At 36.8% G+C, this 21,177-nt stretch overlaps 1 protein-coding gene across 1 annotated transcript in view; it reads right to left on the bottom strand.

Moving 5' to 3' along the window:
• LOC120625089 (protein cramped) overlaps positions 1-21,177 on the bottom strand; it is a 49,423-nt gene that overhangs the window by 9,516 nt on the left and 18,730 nt on the right. Inside the window, exons 3-13 of the mRNA XM_039892012.1 lie at positions 12,423-12,576; positions 11,560-11,844; positions 10,228-10,431; positions 6,256-6,431; positions 5,712-5,874; positions 4,995-5,159; positions 4,462-4,862; positions 3,859-4,137; positions 2,859-3,126; positions 2,170-2,287; positions 797-911 (exon numbers count right to left, since the gene is read on the bottom strand). Of these exons, the coding sequence (XP_039747946.1) occupies positions 797-911; positions 2,170-2,287; positions 2,859-3,126; positions 3,859-4,137; positions 4,462-4,862; positions 4,995-5,159; positions 5,712-5,874; positions 6,256-6,431; positions 10,228-10,431; positions 11,560-11,844; positions 12,423-12,576 (2,328 nt within the window). The remainder of the gene's footprint in view (positions 1-796; positions 912-2,169; positions 2,288-2,858; positions 3,127-3,858; positions 4,138-4,461; positions 4,863-4,994; positions 5,160-5,711; positions 5,875-6,255; positions 6,432-10,227; positions 10,432-11,559; positions 11,845-12,422; positions 12,577-21,177) is intronic.

The following is a 21,177-nucleotide window of genomic DNA, read 5'->3' as shown; positions in this document are numbered from 1 at the left end:
GTTAGATGAGCACATGTCAATTTAGCCTTGTCATTGAATATTATAAATTTCACAATCGTCAGAAAACTTATTAATGATTTATTTATTACAAAAGTAATAAATAAACAATTATATCTAGAGATATTCAAACAACTTTGCTATTCACAATTGATCCGTTTGAAAATATTGGAAAAAAATAATTCTAATATTATATTTCCCACTGGCGTCATAGGTCAAGAAGCGTGCAGGAAATGAAATATACTTACGACAGATCCATATTTTTTTTAAAATTTTAAATAGCGGAAACTACACAGACTATAGTAAGCGTTACTTCCGTCAGAAAAAAATCCGAGTTACTCCCTAGCCGCGCCTAAAGAAGTTTTACTTCAAAAACACAAAAGTAAGTAAAGGCACAAGGTGAAGCGGTGATAGCTCAGTAGGTGGGACTTCGAATTCCAGCACGCACCTCTTACTTTTCTAAGTTATGCGCGATCTAATGATGGTGATATACAATTTTCAACAAATAAGCACTTAGCTTAGTAACTTATCAACAGATAACAGATAGATTGAATATAGAACGGACGTAAGAGATACCTAACAGAGCTGTAGTAAGATTATAAATGTAAAAGTTTGTTGCAAGTTCTGAGTTTCTTGTCAACTACAAACAAAAAAAAAACTAAAAAGCTTATTTGAAATAAATTATTTTAACTACTGCACCGATCTTAACGAAGATCTAGACAACTTGCACCCTGGAGATATTATCCCTTTCATAATCAGCAGCTAGTTATAATATATAGTAATAAGTTGCACGTAATACCTGTTTATTTTTTTGCGATAGTGGACACACATGCCCGCATTCGCAGCGCGCGACTACAGGGGCGGCGTTTGCGCTCACGTGTGTGTTGCCCGCTAGAGCCAGCAAACGTTTTAACCTGCAAAACAAAAGACATCTTTTTTTTAATTATCAGGGTTCCAAATGTGTTTTTTTAAGAATAGATTTAACGGAAATGTTACAAAAGCTTATTAGAATAATTTAAATATTTTTTTTTATTAATTTCGTAATTATTTCGTGGTCTAGTGATTTGACATAATGATGCCAGTGAAAACAGGTTTGAATTTTTTTTCATACGCAAATAGCACTCTTGTTTGGTGAGCAATAAAAGTGCATTCATTATTTTATTTAACAGGTGTTTTATTATTTAATATAAATTATATACATTAGTGACATCTGCATATCGTCTGCGAAAGTTGCAGAAGTCATTTATGAATTTCTTAATGACAAGTTTGCTTGGAAGCATCCGGCTCCGCTTTCATCTCTCACAAAATAGAAAAATGAATTTTAAAATGTAAAATGTAAATTGTTTATATTGGAAAAGAGCAACTGCTGAGTTTCTTGCCGGCTACTTCTCGGTAGAATCTGCCTTTCGAACCGGTGGTTGAATCACTACACACAGACAGACTTGACGTTTCAAAAGTGCTTATATTAGGCTTACTTTAAATAAATAAATTTTGAATAATGGCTCATTCTCGTTTTTGAGAATTGATTTTTGAAATATTTTTTTTTAATAGCGATGAGCGATTTTTGGTGCGGGACATTCTTATGAGTTCATCGATGACCTTGACATGCCTTATGTTTGTGACGTTTAACGCCAATCTAGCGACGCGCAGCTTAGCGGTCTTTGTATATGTACATTAATACATTGCAAATAAATGCTCGACTGTATCATATTTATTTATTCCAAACAAACATATATAAAGAATACAGATAAAGTCTGTCATTTCGGCACTAGGATTCCCTGTTTCGTGGAAATCACACAATATTATATGCGTGTTAGACTTTTTGGATGGATAAAATGTTGAGATTTCGCGTCTTTATTTGCTATATTGAATATGAGGGCTTAACACCTACGCCTCAAGTTGATGGACACAGGGCGGTCATGTAGCAGTCAATCTTTCTTGGATGCCGTGCGATATGTTGCTCGATTTTTAGCTACTGATTTTCCAATTACCATCAGGTGGCAAACTGTTTGATCCGTCAAATATATATTACTACAAAAAAAAGACAGCAATCAAAAAGGTAATTCGCGTGATATCTGGACGGATATTTTGCGTTTTCGTTTTAAAGTCCACCCCCATAAATATTCATTGCACAGCCAATCTAAAATTTGGTGTAGCACAGTCAAATCTTACCTATCACTAACTAATGAAAATCCATCGGGCACCGGTTCCAGAGTTGGTTTGTTGATAAGCTTGTTCACTAATTTCATGGTGCCTGATGATTTATGGTCGGGAGATAAAAGCTGTTCACCTGGAAGAACAGCATCTTCATTAATTTTTAACAGACGAGAAATTTGAACAAAACATTGTCTTAAATAGCTTTTATTTCCATTGCGACAATTAATTATGTCAACTCTTGAATCAACTCTTGAATCTTCCCAAGGAATACTTAAGGCATCCTTTATCATATGTAGATCAATGTTTAGAACTAAATATGATGAAAAGTCTAAATTTTAGGGATTTTTTTTTATGTTACAGAAAAATTGCAAACCAGCGTCTTTCAATGCCTTAGACCAATTAAGTCTCGGTTAAGTTCTGCCAGTGCTGACAATTCTAGTATATTAATTAAAAAAGCTAATTGCGACACTAAATCTTTTCGGTAAACTTTCGAAAAATTATGTTTGGAATCAAGACACGTTGCTTATCGTGCTTGCTATATTGATGACTAAACTAAATCATAATTGTAAAGAAGAACACATATCAAATATGTAAGCACAGTTAAGTAAAACTATTGAGTGTTTTAACTTAACGTTATTAGCCAAAATAAATTAAAAAGAGAGGAAAACCGATTGAATATCATATATGTTACCCATAATACTCACTTTTCCTTTCATCTCCAGACATACCATCGTTACTGTCCTGACTAAAAGTGTTCTTAGGCGAGAATATGTCCATATCGCTTTCCCTTTTTTCCCTCTCATCCTCTACTGAACTATCTCCCTTATCTGGAGTCTTATTGCACTTCTCTCTTTTATCTATATTTTTGTCTTTATCTAACGTTTCTTGTTTTACAGCTCTTACAGGTTGCGGCAATGGTGGGGTAGGTATCGCCCACCAATAGTCAAGTTCTAGTTTAGAACGGTTGCCGAACTAAAAAAGTAGAAACAGGTATTAAAAGGGTACCTTTGAATTTGCAACAGCTTTTTAAGCTAAATCCTACACAAAAAAAAACCTTAGGCATACCCAGAAGGATAGATTTATCTACATTAGCATCACTATTTTTATAGCGGTAGGTTTGCAATTTACTTTAATATCATTTGTTATGTTTTTCTGTTGATACATTCTCAGACTATCTAACTAAAGTAAATGGCAGACAAATACAATGTTTGACACTTAACTGGTTAATATTAATATATTAATATCTTAGCGGTTTAGGGCGCAGAAAGTGTATCTTGCGTTCCAATCTTTCTAGAAATTCTTGTCTTCCTTTTTGACTGGGTGTGTCAGAAAACTCTATACATCAATATTTAGTAACACATTTAGCAACTAAACAAAGAAGTAGAAAGGCAGATAGAATTATATCTAAACAATTTATTCTACCTTAGTACTTAAGCACATGAATTATTTTGTGTGATAGAAGTGCTACATTGAGACATAGTGTTTAAAGGCTCCGTATGGCACTGATGGCGTCAACAGAGTAGTATAGAGACAAGACACCAGTTACCAATAAACACACATAGATAGATATCAGTAAAACTTGACCGTGGAGAGTTGACATCCCTATCCCTATGTCCAGCAGTAAAAATATATGTGTCGTATAAATATAATACATAGATACTTCCTGGAAAATAAAATTATGTCAAGAAGAATGAGAAATCTTACCATTAAATAAAGATCTCCAATGGTCAGGTCACCAGCATCATACGCACTCCAACCCTTCCTGATCTGTCGAATAGCCAAATCCATATCAAAGTCAGGTTTGATTTCCTCCTCTTTTTCCTCACACTTTGAGTCGTAAGGTTTCGCTTCTTCTTGGCTTTCCTCAATTTTTGAGTCGTCGACTTTCACTTCCACCGTTTTAGACTCCTCAGAGTCCTTTTCTAAGATAACCTTGAAGACGCTTGCACCTCGTTGCGGTGGTCGGACTATACGGAACTTCACCTGTGGAAACATTGAAGACTAACAAGTACTTAATTTGAAATAAAAAACCGAAACACATTTTAAAATTTCGCAATATCGAATTTCTTCATAAAATCAGGACGATCTAAGCATTCTCACTGAAAACCCTAACTAGGTTTCCCCTTCATAGGTTTAAAAGTACAAAGATACATTATATTACAAGTTAATATAAATATCATGTTACTCTGAAAATCAGATTAATCTGAACTGATGTCAAAATCTTCTTCAATCTATTTATATCAACACACGTCGGGTGTCATTTATATGTTTCATCTTCAAACTCAAAAATATAATTCAAAGACTCACCTTTAAATTCTTAAATTTCCTCTCCTTCTGACTCTTATCACCTTTCCCGTCGCTCTCATTATCTGTATCGCTTTTAGTATACTTCTCATCGTCCTCCATTTCGGAAAAACTGTCTTTCTCCTTCTCTGACATATATTTATCATGCATATCTTTATCTCTATCCATTTCTTCTTCTACCGTTTCTTCAGATTTAACGTCTTTTTCGTCTTCTGTGCTCGGTTTTTCCTCGTCCTCTTGGTTATTTTTGTAATGCGCCATGAGTTCGATTCCATCTATCGCCGTTTCATCTATGTTCATAAGTTTTGTGGAATCTAGATCTTCTATTTTAATCTTCTTTTCGAGTTCTTTATCTTTGTCTGTGACGCTGTCTTTTCTTTGGCGTTTCGGAGTGCGTATTTTTACTGTAAATGAATCACGATTGATGAGATTAGAAAACGAAAATGAAATTATAAAGCAACATAAATAAATATCTTGCAGCGATCACGGACATACTGATCTTTGTTGCTCTCTCTCTTTCTAATACATGATCTTACCACCGCTGTCCTTGTCTCGTCGCTGTGATCCCATTCTCTCCAGGTACGAAGAGAAGCATATCTTCTGGCTCGACAGCTGCTCACTGGGACTTAGTACCGGCAGATGGATTTGTATATCTGGTCGTGGACCCAAATGTAGGGCTGGTTTCTTGGGTAGCCGGTACTCTGTAAGGATACAAGTTAGCAAAAACAATATAAAGAAAATTCAAGGTCATATGATCTCCGTTACTCATCCACTTTTGGCTCGCAAGATCGGCCGCCATGGGCTGTTGAATGACAGATCAGCTAGACAGGTGTTCAGTATTTGACGATGGAGCTAGCTTTAATATCTTATTTTAAAGTAAAATTCTTAGGTGGCAATTCGATATTCCTTTCGGATAAAACATAAAAGTGAAATTTTAAGGTAAGGTAAGGTAGGAGAGATAATAAATCGAAAATTCAAGCGTTCGCAGCGTCCGACGCATACATTTAAGCTTGTTTAAGGAGTTCTCTGATGATCTACGGTACCTATTAAACGCTTTTTTTTTTTTTTTAATAATTTATAATAATATCTAACGTTATTGTGTCAGTGTTTTCAAAATATCTAACACAAACGAACTTAAACAAATCCTCTTTTTGAATTTTTGTCTTTTTTGTCGAACCAGGAAAGTCTTTTAAACTATTTTACCACGAAGTTTACTGCATGATAGATCTGTGGGATGTAGGGATTTTACTTACCTTGGACGATTATCCTATCAGTCGGTAAGTGTAGATGCGACTCCAAATCCTCATGGTTATCGCAGCCTGGGGCTATCTCCTGATACTCAAACACTTCCTTGGTTAATTCTTCTATTGGTTTTGCTCGTATACCTTCCTCTAACTTGTAGTTTTTGTAATTTGACTGTATGTAGTGTTAAGGATTATTTCAAGTTTATGTTATGGCCGCAGTCCACCGATCCGCACTGGACCAGCGTGGTGGTCTTCGGTCTGAACCCTTCTCATTGCGGGAGGAGACCCGTGCCCTGCCCGTGTAGTGAAACCGGTTATAATAATAATTTATTTCATATAAAACGTCTTCGTCCGCCGTTCTCGGTTGATTTGATGATAATGATTTTGAAAGTTTATTTTAATGTAGCCGGACGTTTCTCTGTTTATAGGCGGTGGGTTTTCACTGACCTACTGTTCGGGCCGAAATTAAAAGTATAAAAAAATTGAGAAATGTCCTAAGGAGCATGGCGTCTGTAACGATGCTGTGGCGGGTGGCGCTGGTTGAAAAGGATACGGTCTTCCAGCGCTTCTCCAGCGCGCGCAGCAGGGCGGCGAGGCGCGTGCGCAGCGGCAGCGCGGCGGCGGCGCGCGGGTTGTGCGCGGCGGCCTGCACGCGGCCCCACGCGCCCGCGGTGCGCGCGCGCAGCGACACCTGCGCGCGCGAGCACACGCGAGCACCCCCGGCGCGCTCTGCGCACCAAATATTGTATGGTCACCTCCGGGTGGCCTTGAACAACTGGAGACCGACGAGACGGGCTTCGAGAACACTTCCCATGCATGCATGCTACACTAGCGTGGGCTTGGTGTCGTATTTATTATACGTGTGAATGAAAACCGAAATAATACTTCAGAGGTTTCAAAGGCAAATTATTGACTGTCTTTGAGACTTATCTGTGAAACCGAAACGCTAATAGTTTTTGAGTAAACCATTGCCAGTTTTTACTGAAAGAAATCAGATACAGCCTATCATCATCACATGCAAAAGTAAAACCAAGTGACTCCTGTCACTTTATTAAGTAAGCATCGCGTAGCGTACGTACTATGCACGTGTCGGTCATTTATCTTCAATAGGGTTGTCAAAAGTAAACACTTAGAATGTTTTGAATTAGTTTTTATAGAAAAATATATATGCTTCTTTTGATTTAATATTGTTACAGGGTCTTTATTAAATATACTTATGCACCCTGTGACAGTATTTCGTAATTCCGTTACACATAATCTTTTGGAAGTTGAACTTTTTTATTTTTAGCATTACTATTCTTTTTATTCTCATTATTATTATTAATTTATGGATTGGATAATAATTATTTCCGTGGCGTCACCTTCGCTTGGGGTTCCAGCTGAAATTCAGCGCTGCATTCTTATCTAGGAGTGAAGTATTGTGCTGAGCTGGAACCTTTTACTAGTTTGTGTCACGCATGACAAGCTACACACTGACTAGTTTCTGCTAGATGTGCATTGAGCTGTGCTCAATTGGCGCTAGGAGGCATCGTAGGTGCATAGCGTTAAAAAATTGCAGTGTGCGGCTTATTTTAGTAATAAAGATATTTTATTTCTTTCTCCGGTATTGTGCTTTAAGACTAACTAATCATACTTATATAAGCTACGGCCTGCCATCTTGGCTTGATGCGTAAAGGTTATCAGTAGAATCTGAGACCCCCGTGTTATTACCCCCTGGCAATAGGTTCGCTGCCGTACGACTCGCTCATATGTCGTTCAAAATTCAAATTCAAATTTTCTTTATTCATGTAGGCCTATCACATTCATACCTATTTGTTTACATAATTGTAACGGGATGGTGATAACTTCGTTCGCCAACTTAAATCTAAAGCTAGGGGGGTTCCAAACGCGCCCTGGTCTAAGAAGAGCCTACAACAAACTTAGCCGGATAAATTTATTTTTTTGTTATCACCATCTTCCAGTAAATTTATATTAAGCTATGAAGCTAGAGCAATTCACGCCCAAGCTCTTTTATCGTTTAAATAATCCTTAATATTATAATAGGATTTTTCTGTAAGCTTACGTTTTATATAAACTTTGAACTTATTGAGTCGTACGTGTCGTCGACCTGCTCATTGTCTCGCGGAAGCTACCGAGGTAGTTGGTGCCCTTCAGGCGGGTTGCTGAGTAATGTCAACTGACATAAGTTATTTTTTTTCCTTCTGGCACTCGACATTTTAATATTGGTATGAATGGAATAGTAAAGTCCATCACATAGATAATTCAACTTATCATCGTCTGTACCGTTCCATTTTATTCGCAGCATGCTGAATTGTAAACCATCGAGCCTACGCGTTTAATTAAATTGCCTCAATTTGCTTATGTGACTACAATTAAAAATTATACTCGGACAGTTAACGTAGTAAACAGCCATTGTTGTTCCGATGCCTTCAGGCTACGAAGCTATGAAATTTGTTCTAAGAATATCACATAATTATTGTTGTATAAAAAAGTTGTTCATAAATGACGAATTACTTTAATTGGCTGAATTACATAAATGACAAGTTACAAAACGATTTAATTGTCGTTCATTAGCAATTCTTTATTAAGAAGGCGCAATAAATTTTGTTGCGTCTGTCTGGGTGTTAATCTGTAGATGGCGATGTGTGTATTGTCGTAATCAATTTATTCATTTATATTATTTGACAAGCATACCTGCGCCAAAATATATGCAAAAAGTGTTTATGTAGTATGGTTACCCGTTAAGCACGTAATGGGATAATATATATTTACGTGATTTTATATCAACACATAAGAATGAATACATTATATCAAATATTATTACTATATAAGAATAACTTAAATTTTATAATTTTGTTAGTGTTTTTACCTACACTTGGAAGAATTATAAATTTTTACTCATTTTATATTTATAAAATTTATAATAACTTAAATCTCTGTTATTATGGTACTTAATACCATATGATATATATGCTTTAAATTTAGTATAATATAAAGCAGTAAATTGTCCGTGTCTGCATTATTTAACTCCTTACGAATGTCCATACGAGTACCTAAAAATAACTTTTCATGTATTTTGCGATACTGATTTGAACCATTTGGAATGACAATCTGTTAGAAATAGCGACTTCTGAGCCAACGTTTAGTCCTTATTTATTTGATTACTATAATAGAAAATGTACGGCGTTTAGGGCATACGGTTTTTTTTCAATAACCAGCTTTCAATTTTCTACCAAGCCACTTCGAAATTTATATAAAACCTATCATCACCTATCTATTCATTTTTAAATTATATGACAGACTTTCATACAACTGCATTTAATTCAAATTCAAATTCGAATTCAAAATTCATTTATTTCAAGTAAGCCTAGTTTATAAGCACCTTTGAAACGTCAAGTCAGTCTAGTTGTAGTGACTCTACCACCGGTTCACAAGGCAGATTCCACTAAGAGGAGCCGGCAAGAAACTCTTTCGGCTCTTTTCCAACATAATTTTATATTTTAACAATCTTTGGAATTTTTCTGTTTTTTTGAAAGATGTGAGCGGAGTGGCCTGCTTCCAAGCAGCTTGTTGTTAAGGAATTCATCTATCGTGTAGTAACCACGATTGGTTAAATTAGTTTAAACTTAGGTAAAGGTAGATCTAAAATTACCTTCCGTGTCATGTTATAAAAGCATATACCCATCCCCACAAATGATTTCTGTACTTTTCTCAGACAATATGCAGATATCACTAATTTATGTCCGTTTCTAGTAAGTCGATTGTTTATATCGGCTTTTTGTTTAAAATGACTTATGTTTTGTTTAATAAAGATTATATTATTATAAATTTATTGAGAGGCTACTGTAAGTATAAATATTTCTTTAAATTTGGCACGAAGGGATTCGTGTGATCTAAGTTTATATATCGATCGCACAACTCTTCTTTGAAGTATGAATATAGTTTCATGATCAACAAGTTCCCATACATTACCATTAATTATATTTATTTGGCCAGTGAAAGAAAAAAAAAATTGGTGTCTACGCGATAACGCTAACTTCACTTTGCGGCAAGTCTTTATCGGTAGCATGTTAGTTACAACCGAATGCTCCCACTAGACCAGACCAGAGAAAATTCAGAAGTAATAAAGTAACAAATTACCCCCTCCGGGGTCGAACTCTAGACCTGGAACTTTTTTATCATGTTAAAGTAAGCTTAAATGTACTAGGGGTGTAGAGGCTTGCAGGCGCTCACGCCGAGTTCGGGCGATGTGCATACCGGTTATAGAATTAAAAATATACAGAACCCTCATTCATTCATTATTGCATGCAGTGCATTGTGTCCAAAAACAGTGAAAAGCCCTGCGTACGTCTCACTTTTCATCCATCAATTTTTTGGAAAACGGAAAAAGAACGTAAGAGGTGAAATAACTACTGACAACTGCTAAATTGTATGAAGTGACTAAAAGTTTGTTTGAGTACTACAAAAGTGGAGTGGTTTTTCATGCTTCGATATTAGTCGTGTACACGGTGTCCGTACTACTCGCCTGCGATCTGGTTGAGCCGCTTGAGCGCGCGGCACATGGGCGTGCGCACCTTGACGGTCCGGCCGCGCGCGCGCACGGCCATGCTGCCCATGCGCACCAGCTCGCCCAGGCGCGCGCACGTCTTCTCGTTGACTGACGCCAGCTTGCGGCGCAGCTCGCCGTAGTTGATGAGCGCGTACAGCTCTTGGGCTACCTTCTTTACATCTGAAAACGTGTTGTATTCGACCTGAACTATTATCGGCCTACTGCTAACTCCGCACACCTTTGAGAACATTATGCAGATCTCTCAGACACGCACGTTTCCTCACGATGTTTTCCTTCACCGTTGAAGCGAGTGATATTTTAAGTGCTAAAAACGCACATAACAGAAATGTTAGAGGTGCGTGCTGGGATTCTAACTTGGTTCAATCCTACTAATATGGATGAATAGATGGATCTATGGATGTTTGTTATCATTTTGATAATATCTTAAAAAGCACCCCACGCTTTTTTTACAATAAAAAATATTTCTTTCTACTTTTTTATTTTTTTACTATTATATATTTTTCATTTTTTAGTTGACTTTTCCATAAAATCGTATTTTTTAGTTTTCTGTAATTTAGCCGATAAATAACAAATCCGAGAAATAAGTGATCGGCGCGCCTGGTAGTTTCCCTTATTGATCTTGACGTAGGCACTCAGAAAAACAAAAATCGCTAATTCTGATTATCCTAGTAGGGATTATCCTTAACTATCCTTAACTTTTTCAAATATTGATTTGTCAATTTCGAGTTAATCCGACGTTTTGAAGGGGGTCAAAATCATATTCAAAGATTCCGTTACATACTAACATACACATGTCTGAAGCTAATATAAGCGTATTATAAAAGCCGGCAGTTGGATCCATCAGCTGATTACGGATTTCAAATGGGCTATTTATAATATGAAAAAAAATTTGCATATTCTTAAATAGACTTTTATAACTCATGAAGCCTAATTATAAGTTATCATGAAAAACAACAATTAAAGCTATATTTGTAACCATCCATAATTGGTTGATTAAAAGAAGAAAAAAATTGTATTCTTATTAGCAACAGTTTTAACAAACAACACCTGGTGTCCCAAAATAAATGGGATTTAAAGCGATGTAAACTCTCAAATGCTGGTCTCAGTTATACTTGGGAGTAACATGAACTAACTTCAAGTTGGCGAACGAAGTTATCACCATCCCGTTACAATTATGTAAACAATTATGTATGAACGCTTCATAAGTGCCTGCGATAGGCCTACATGAATAAAGAAATTTTGAATTTGAATTTGAATTTAACTAAAATATAACAAAACACAACTTACTTTCATCAAAGTCGACATGTTTGGACAACTTATGCCACGTCCTGTAGTAAAAGTGGCTGACTTGCATCTTCGTTTTCAAGTTCGCGTCCGGCATGCCCTTCTTCTTCATCTTGGCGCATATGTACGCCGTGATGGCGTCGAAGTCCTTGCCGTATTCGTTGAGGGCTTCGAAGAACAAACTCTTCTCGTCGGCCGACCAGAGCGCCTTCGGCATGCGTTGCTTGACGGTGGGGAATTTCAGTTCTTTGTCATCTATTTTGGTTGGCGTCTCACATTCCGTGGCGTCTGGATAAACAAGCACGTGATTAAATAAAATTAACACACAACTATGGAACGCTCTTTCATTTGAAAATGCCGCAATACAGCACCCATACAGAAAGTATTGCCACCCGGGATCATATTTTCCGGGATTATGATTCAAACCGCGAATGCCGAACAGTGTTCCATTTGAAAATGCAGCAGCCATATTGAATTTATTGTCACCCAGGATGATGAGTTCCGGGATTGTATTTCTAAGGACACGCAATATATTATTGAATTTATAAAATACTACCTACCCCTAATCGGTTTCTAAGTGGCGTTGAGCCGAAACGCTAAATTGCATCACCGACAAGTCTGCCTAGCTTGGTGATTATCGGCAAACTCTTTCGTTGCCCCAGGCCTCAACTCCAGTAGCGGACTTCTATAGGCTGTTGATGAAATACCCCAATACCCTCCCTGAAAGGTAATCCGGTAGCTCACAATCATGAGACTACAGCGTCTGTGCGACCTCTTTGTCAACTTGCCTGACGCAGTGGCGAGTACGTACTGCGTCAGGAAGGACGACCAAAACTCTCGTTTTGAGTATTTCAATTGCTCCTAACCCCGTTTATCGATTTGCGGTTCAAGCCTCAACTTCTTGATGACCCTGGCGCTGGTCCGCTGTTGCTGCTGCGTCGTCAACGAGCCCAGCAGCTCGGTCCTCTCCTCGTCAGCGACGGCCTGTCCGGGAGACATCGCTGCCTCCTTCACTCCCACCTGTAACATATAACATCATCATCATATAAACCTATTACAGGCCCACTACAGGGCTCCCACAATGAGAAGGGGTTAAGGCCGTAGTCCACTACGCTGGCCCAGTGCGGATTGATGGACTCCACACACCTTTGAGAACATTATGTAGAACTCTCAGGCGTGCCGGTTTCCTTAAGATGTTTTCCTTCACCGTTGAAGCAAGTGATATTTTAATTACTTAAAACACACATAACTACGAAAAGTTAAGAGTCGCGTGCTGTGATTCGAACTCGGCCCCCGGAAAGTGAAGTCGAGCTCCTACACACCGCTTCGCTAACTACATGCCCGTTTCACATATCTAAAGGAGGACTTTCCAAACGACTTTAAAAACGGAGGAGGATTCGACTGTATGTTATTTTTTTAAACTACATCGCCTCATACGCTCTAAAGTAACTAGTGTACACCATTATGAAAAAAAAAAAATCAATCACCTTCCGAAAACCGCGTAATGAATATGCCAAAATTAAAAACAAAGCGTTTCTTCAAGTTTGGAGAAGTTATATAAGACCCCTAAGCAACAACAACGACAAGGCTGCTTGGAAGCACGCCTCCGCTCTCATCTCTCACGACTTCACAAGATAGAAAATTTATTAAAGGTATATTTTTTCATTGTAAACTGTAAAATGATGGTGAAAAAGAGCAATCTGCTCTGTCTGTCTGTTTAATTATGTACGCACATAGGAAGGTATACTGCCTTAGCGTTGTTCACAAACGATTTTTTACTCATTCAAATAATCTTGAACCAAGTTAAACAATAGATGTCGCAACGCTCTGACCCTCTATTGTAAGAGGTTAAATATAACGACAATTACTACGAATGAACTTTTAAAAAAAATCTCATCGCAGATTAACTTCATTCTCAGCTGATTTTCATAGCAGACCAAAAGAAGAAAAAGAAAATATGTGAAAAAAAGTCACATAAAGTAAAGACATATCATAAATATTCTTAAAACCTCGAAAGAGGTTTGTGTGACCCAGAAAGTGGATTGCTAAAACCCACTTTTGTGTGGGATGTTAAATTAATGAAATCGATTTCACGTTAGAGATACGATCATACGGGGTATGAGATTTGACGTTGGCGATAAGGGTATGACATTTGACGTTGGAGGTAGGGGTATGAGATGTGAGGTTGGAGGTAGTGGGTTTGAGATTTGACGTTGGAGATAAGATAAGATAAGGGGTATAAGATTTCTTTCACTGGATCTATTACTACCACTGGGCAGGCCGCTGTCACTTTGTATTTTCTACAATGGATTGCCGCCATTTTGGCACTGCAGTGTATGGCTGTATTAAGAGTGTACGAGGAACTAAAATCTTAATTACCTAAAAATTCTATATTATTCGTTCCAGTAATACACGTATGTCACATTTAACGCAAAGAGGATAACTTAGGCTGCCATTTGTATAGGGACAGCCAGTCCAGTGTATTAATAATAAAGGACCGTGGAAATTTATAGCCTTGCTCCTTTTGGAGATATGATGAAACACTACCTTAATTCTCTGAACGATAAATGTAGGTACCTACTTACATTTTACATAAGAAGTAATTGATCGTGATAATGTGTATAAATTACCGTAACAATTGGATTGTAATGAACTGTAATCAGTTATCAGGTACTAAATGAAAACTCACTTGCAGGTAATTCACGGCGTGATATGACATTTAAATGACCTGTAATATGACATATAAAATGACCTGTAATTTTGCCATAATAAACGAAGGCCGCTGTAAGATTTCAGCCGCTATAAGTACAATGGTGGAAATAGTTCCATGCGAATACAGTTCAATTTAACGAGTATTCTTATTGGGGTAGACCTCTTCAATTGGCCTAGAGGAATTCAATTGGGCTTGGTGACTTCAATTGGGCTAGACGACTCGAATTAAGCTAGTCGACTCAAATTGGGCTAGAGAATTCCACAAGGCAAGACGACTTGAAGACGTGCGTTACATAACGTTTTATTTTTCTCATCTTTTCATTTCTCATTTATTAGAAGTTTAAATATCTGTTACAGAAATTTATAAAGTGGGTAAGTAATTCAACTTTTGATAACTATAAATTCATATTTGCCAGATATTTATGTTCATGACATTGAGTTGGTGGGTATTTTTATATAAATACGACTGCATTATCGATGCGCCGCAATCCTACATGGACTCGAACGATGCAAAGACATCTCCCGGTGTCTTAGTCGTTTATCATATCTTAAAAAAACCTAGAAACTAATTGCAGCGCTACCTACCAGGTCCAGTTTTATTTTCAAACTATGTTATTCGCGGCCGAGCGGCCCGCTGCATTTTTCTGGCTTATTGCGTTTCTGTACCCATCGCAACTTCTAAGCGATCAAATATACTTATATATATATATGCATATGTTCAATTTGAATAAATTTAAAATTAATTTGCAGGTAATGATTATATACCTAACTTCATGTTTATATTGTTTCACTTCTTTTGCATTTATAATGTACGATATTGTTAGTATACGATATTGTACCGTCGGCATTTACAATGACGATGGTACGCTTGCTTTAGATTGTTGTCCCATATGCCTTGCTACTTGCTGTTATCTGTGATGAGCTATGCCCTTTATGTCCTAAAATATTCATCAGAGCTCCATTAAAATTAGACAATACATGCTTATAGTATACATAGTATACACTTTCAAATAAAAAAGAATGATTAAAATCAGTTCAAATTTAACGGAGCTAAGAAGCAAAATTGATAAAAATTTTCAACCCGTTTCCCGGAGGAAACTTATTGTTTATCGGGATGAAAAGTACCCTAAAAGTTGACCCGGAATACCAGCTACCACTATTTATTTATTTGTTTATTTGTAATCAACACCGTTACAATAAAAATATATTTATAAATACTTTTACTTAAATCTAAGGCCACAAAGATTACATAAACATAGCATTTTGAAATAGTCTCGGATTTAACATAAAAATAATTAAGTATTTTGAATTAATACATATTTAAAAGACATAGACAAGACAGACAAAAATTAAATAAAAATCAGTTTTGTACTCAGTATCGATTTATAAAGCCGGTTAAAATTTTCAAAATATTTTAAATGTACAGACATCTTCCATTTACAGTTTTTATTATAAGTATAGATTAAAGCATCAGTGAGGAGCTTACAGTTTTTTTTATTCCACTACAATTTAGCCCTTAACTGCAATTTCACCTGGTGGTAAATGATGATGCAGTCTAAGACGGCGAGCAAACATACCAGGGGTTTACATATAAAAGCTATATCCCCTATCGGTGTCGTGTAGACAATAGTAATCCGAACCAAAGGCCAAATAGACTTCAAAAATAATATATTTCCCCTGACGGGGATTGACCCCAGTACCTCCTACTTAAAGAGACATCGCTTCGCTAGCGAGATCGTCATAGTATGATCACTGGTAGGTTTGATGTATCTACTTATAATATAATCAACAAACTGGCTAACCTAGCTAGATTTTGATTTGATTAAGGTTAACCAGCTCGATTCCCCGGTTAATAAGAATGGAAACTAGCCCATTATTATTTCATAGATTTAAATATCATATATATATATCCGTATCCGTCTCCGTTTCGCATCGTATTATTTACTATAAATAAAATAAATAAACATACTACGACAATACACACATCGCCATCTAGCCCCAAAGTAAGCGTAGCTTGTGTTATGGGTACTGAGATAGCTGATGAATATTTTTTTATGAATATAATACACATAAATACTTATAATATACAGATAAACACCCAGACACTGAAAAACATTCATGTTCATCACATAAACACTCTCCAGTTGTGGGAATCGAACCCACGGCCTTGGACTCGGAAAGCAGGGTCGCTGCCCACTGCGCCACTCGGCCGTCATGGACTATGGATAGAATATTACAATTGAAAAAAGAAATACAAATTTATTCGTTTTTGATACGTTATAAACATGCAAATTCTCTCGAGGTTTTTTTGTATGGGACCCTTGGGTTTAGTTTTTTTCTTAATTTTTATTACCCATAGCATAAATTGACTTTTAAGTACCCATCTGAGTATTTTGACATTCTGTTTTATTTTTGTTGTCATCATGATCAATCCACTATAGGGTCTTTCTCTCAGAATGAGAAGGGTGTAGTCTACCACACTGTCAAGTACGGATTTGTAGGCTTCACACGCCGTTAAGAGCATTATGGAGAACTCTCAGGCATGCAGGATTCCTTACGATGTTTTCGCAAATGATATTTAAATTGCTAAAATTAAAAATGCCGGGGTTCGAAGGGTCTCCACGAAAGCCGATGCCTTACCCACTAGGCTATCCCCCATTACCGCTTATTTTTATTGTACCCTTAATAAATCAAACAATAATTTAAAATAAATTATTTGCTGACTATTTGCCTTATACGAGTATGTTAGCCCGTTACAAAAAAAAAAATATCCCGTTACAAGGTGGCAGCTATGAAAAGTTTCCTTTTCACAGAGTAAAATTGTATGTATGAGTATAATATAGGTAATGAGTCAGTTCAGTTTATATAACAAGCAAAATATATATGTTACGGTCATTAACTCTGTAATTATAATTATAAGCTACTTATATGTCTGTTTTTTTCTTTCGTCGCTTATTCCGTTGACCTAACGAGGACTAGGAAACGCAGTCTATAGTATACCTTCTATCATATGCAGTAATTAGTAGTAAACCTGTTTACTACATAGGTTTATATAAAGGATGTTCCTTGATGAGATACAACACGTAAGAATAATTCACCATGCTAATAGTTTTATTTATAAGATAGCTACTATTTAAAAAAGTTTTAGGTTACAGTGGCGTGCAAAATTTAAGCATCATGCAAATAATATAACAGGATACAATAGTTGAAGAGTGAAATTAAAATCATGAATTTCAAAAACAATGACTTTCCCATTTGGCGTTGCGGTGCTATGCTGTGTAGAAACCGATTATTCTTGGTTTAATATCGCTGCCTTTCCCCTAACAGGTTAGCCCGCTATCATCTGAGAGTTCATCATCACGTACTGTCAGTAAGGCTAGCATAGGCAGGAGAAATATTTTATACCCCTATGACAATTGACAAGGGATACAATTTACTTGTCCATCAAGGGATTGCAGTCTAGGGCTCTAACCGTTGACTACAATCCCTTGATTGTAGAGGACAAAATAAAATAAATTCACCGAAATAGATACACTGTATTGTCATGTTATATCATCAACATTAATTTATAATTTCCAGTCCGATTACAGTTATCATAAAAAGTATAAACAGCATTGCCGATTGTCCGATTAGTAAAAAAAAATTGGTTGCCTGTAAAGTCGGTATACGGGCGAAAGTTTTACGTGACAACGACTTTGAGTGGTAAAATAATTTTAATGTGAATATTCATTCGTATAGTAGGAAGAAGGATGAAATAATAGTAACAATTTAAAACATTTATTTATACAAAGAATTATATTTAAAACATTAATTTATACAAAGAATCTCGCACTGAATTTCATATTAACAAAATTTTATTTTTACCTTTACACATACATACGTATTTATATACAAATATACATACAATAACTTGCAATACATTTATACATTTGCGTACAATGAAACAGCGTTTACTACAAAGGGACGCGTGCCTTTCACTTTTTATGTCTGTCTCTCTCGCTCTTAGGCGGGCTAACCATGCCCGAGTGGAAGGGACGCGTGCCTCTCACTCGCTCTCATTGTGAGCGCATAACGTGAGCGGAGCGTAACGCAGTTTCTTGAAGTGTCACCCGGCAAACCAATTTATAAGACGTTGTCACGTCAAAAAAAATTTATTTAATTTATTTTGAAAGCAATAATAGTAAATAAAATCATGCACTAATTATATAAAGCGATCTGTTAAATTAACCAATAAATAACTATATTTTATCAACTTATCGTTTTTTTTTTGTTTTAAGCTTTTAAAAAAACATCCTGTACATCAGCTACGTCACACGACATAGGTTTCTGCCGCGCCTTCCGGCTACTGTATCGGGAGTTGAGATTAGAATACTCCGCAAGCCATACCCTTTTAAAGGCCGGCGGCGCGGCAACAGCTTTTTACATTTGCTCATGACCGAGGGCAATAATTATCACACGAAGAAATAAGTCATTAGATCCGTATGTGACTCGAAGCTTGACATCTATACTAATATTTTGAGGACCACCGTGGCGCAGTAGTCTAATTATCGGGGGTCCCGGGTTTGATTTTCGGTCGGGAAAATTTGGGAATTCATAATTTTCTCTGGTCTAGTCTGCTTGGATCCTAGTGGCTAGTTAGCCCTACCGGCAAAGACGTGCTGCTAAGAGATTTTTTAGGGGAACCGTTTAGAAGTATGGTTTTAATAATCTGCTGTTGATATGGTTCTTATAGGTTTGCCCGTTACCATATCATTACTCACTAGCAGGTAGGATTGCAGTGAAGGCATAGTAGTGAAATAAAAAAATATATAGCTGGAGAGTTTGTTTGGTTTAACGCGAGTTGTTAGAGCTTCGGCAGTTTTGCTTCGGTCTCCTGTAACTTGTCGGAGTTATGTGCGTTTTTAATTCAAGCAATTAAAATATCACTTTCTTTGACGGTGAAGGAAAACAATATCCTGAGAATATATATCATAATGTTTACAAAGGTGTGTGAAGCCTTTGAATGATGCCTACCAATCAAATTGGCAGGTCGCTTGACCAGCGTGGTGGACTACAAAATTCAAAAAAAAATATTTAAGTAGGCCTAATTAATAAGCACGTAAGTTTGAAACGTCAAGTCAGTGTGTTTGTAGTGACTCTACCACCAGTTCGGAAGGCAGATTCCACTGAGAGGAACTCAGCAGATTGCTCTTTTCCAACATCATTTTAAAGTTTAACAATCTTTAGAATTGTTCTGTTTTGTGAGAGATGAGAGCGGAGTGGCCTGCTTCCAAGCAGCCTTGTCGTTAAGGAATCATCAATCGTGTAGTAACCACGATTTGTTAAATGTGTTTTAATATATTGTTTAAACTTAGGTAAAGTAGATCTAATGTTACCACAAAGGATTTATGTACTTTTCTCAGACGATATGCAGATATCACTAATTTATGTCCGTTTCTAGTTAGTCGACTGTTTATATCGACTTTTTGTTTATAATTACTTATGTTTTGTTTAATAAAGATTATATTATTATAAATATATTGCGATGTACTGTTAGTATACCTATTTCTTTAAATTTGGTACGAAGGGATTTCGGCCTAAACCTAGACCAACACTTCGCAAGGCAAGCAAGGAACATGTCCTGCAACCACGCCCTTCAAACAGGGCGCAATGCTGCTTGGTTGTAGCACTCTCCCGGACAAGCAGTCACAAAAAATTCATCATATGACACTACAGAGCACGGGTCTCCTAAAACAATGAGAAGGGGGTTAAGGCCGTAGCCACGCCGGCCCAGTGCGGATTTGTGGACTCCACACACCTTTGAGAACATTATGGAGAACTCTCAGGCATGCAGGTTTCCTCACAATTTTTTCCTTCACCGTTGTGATATTTTAATTACTTAAAACGCACAAAACTTAGAAAAGTGAGAGGTTGGAGAAGCTGGGATGTCAACTCGAGCTCCTGAGCTATCACCGCTTCACTAAATAATTAATCCATACTAATATTATAAGTACAAGTGTTATGAACGCGGAGGCAGCACGCGGTCAATAGCTAATTACGGTTATAATTTCAGATAGTTTACAAATTAACGCAACCCTAGCCAGAAAAATTACATTTCACTAGTCATTATTCCCGCGGAAAAAAAACGTGTGTGTACTTATGTAGGTACACGCGTTCGAGGTTAGTTCTGTGGCGTAACAAGACAACAATATTTTCAAAAATGTTGTCTTTTGATATTTTAATTACTTAAAACGCACAAAACTTAGAAAAGTGAGAGGTTGGAGAAGCTGGGATGTCAACTCGAGCTCCTGAGCTATCACCGCTTCACTAAATAATTAATCCATACTAATATTATAAGTACAAGTGTTATGAACGCGGAGGCAGCACGCGGTCAATAGCTAATTACGGTTATAATTTCAGATAGTTTACAAATTAACGCAACCCTAGCCAGAAAAATTACATTTCACTAGTCATTATTCCCGCGGAAAAAAAACGTGTTTGTACTTATGTAGGTACACGCGTTCGAGGTTAGTTCTGTGGCGTAACAAGACAACAATATTTTCAAAAATGTTGTCTTTCGCCTTATTCTAAAACGCCTTCGCCTTTGTAGAAAAAACGACACTAACAATAGAAAAAGGTATTAATAATACATTTTAACAATAACGCATTGTCTAGTTATCTCATTATCGGACAACCAAGTTTCACTCAACATTAAAATTTGAGATTTTTGAACAATTGAATCAATTAAATCACCGGAATTAGCCCGCAAACTTTGGCAATTGAAAGTGCCGCTGTGAAACCTTATAGCTAACTTCAGGGTGTCGGTTTTTTGTGACGGTACATCATAAAAAATTACTCTCATAATTATTCCCTAACGCACCAAAAGAAATATGACTTCAAAAATATACGTTCGAGAGCGATTCGTTTAGG

The sequence above is a fragment of the Pararge aegeria genome, chromosome 7, assembly GCF_905163445.1.
Source record: "Pararge aegeria chromosome 7, ilParAegt1.1, whole genome shotgun sequence".
NCBI lineage: Eukaryota > Metazoa > Arthropoda > Insecta > Lepidoptera > Nymphalidae > Pararge > Pararge aegeria.
Note: the sequence above shows the minus strand (reverse complement) of the source record. Positions and strands in the feature narration are given on the sequence as shown.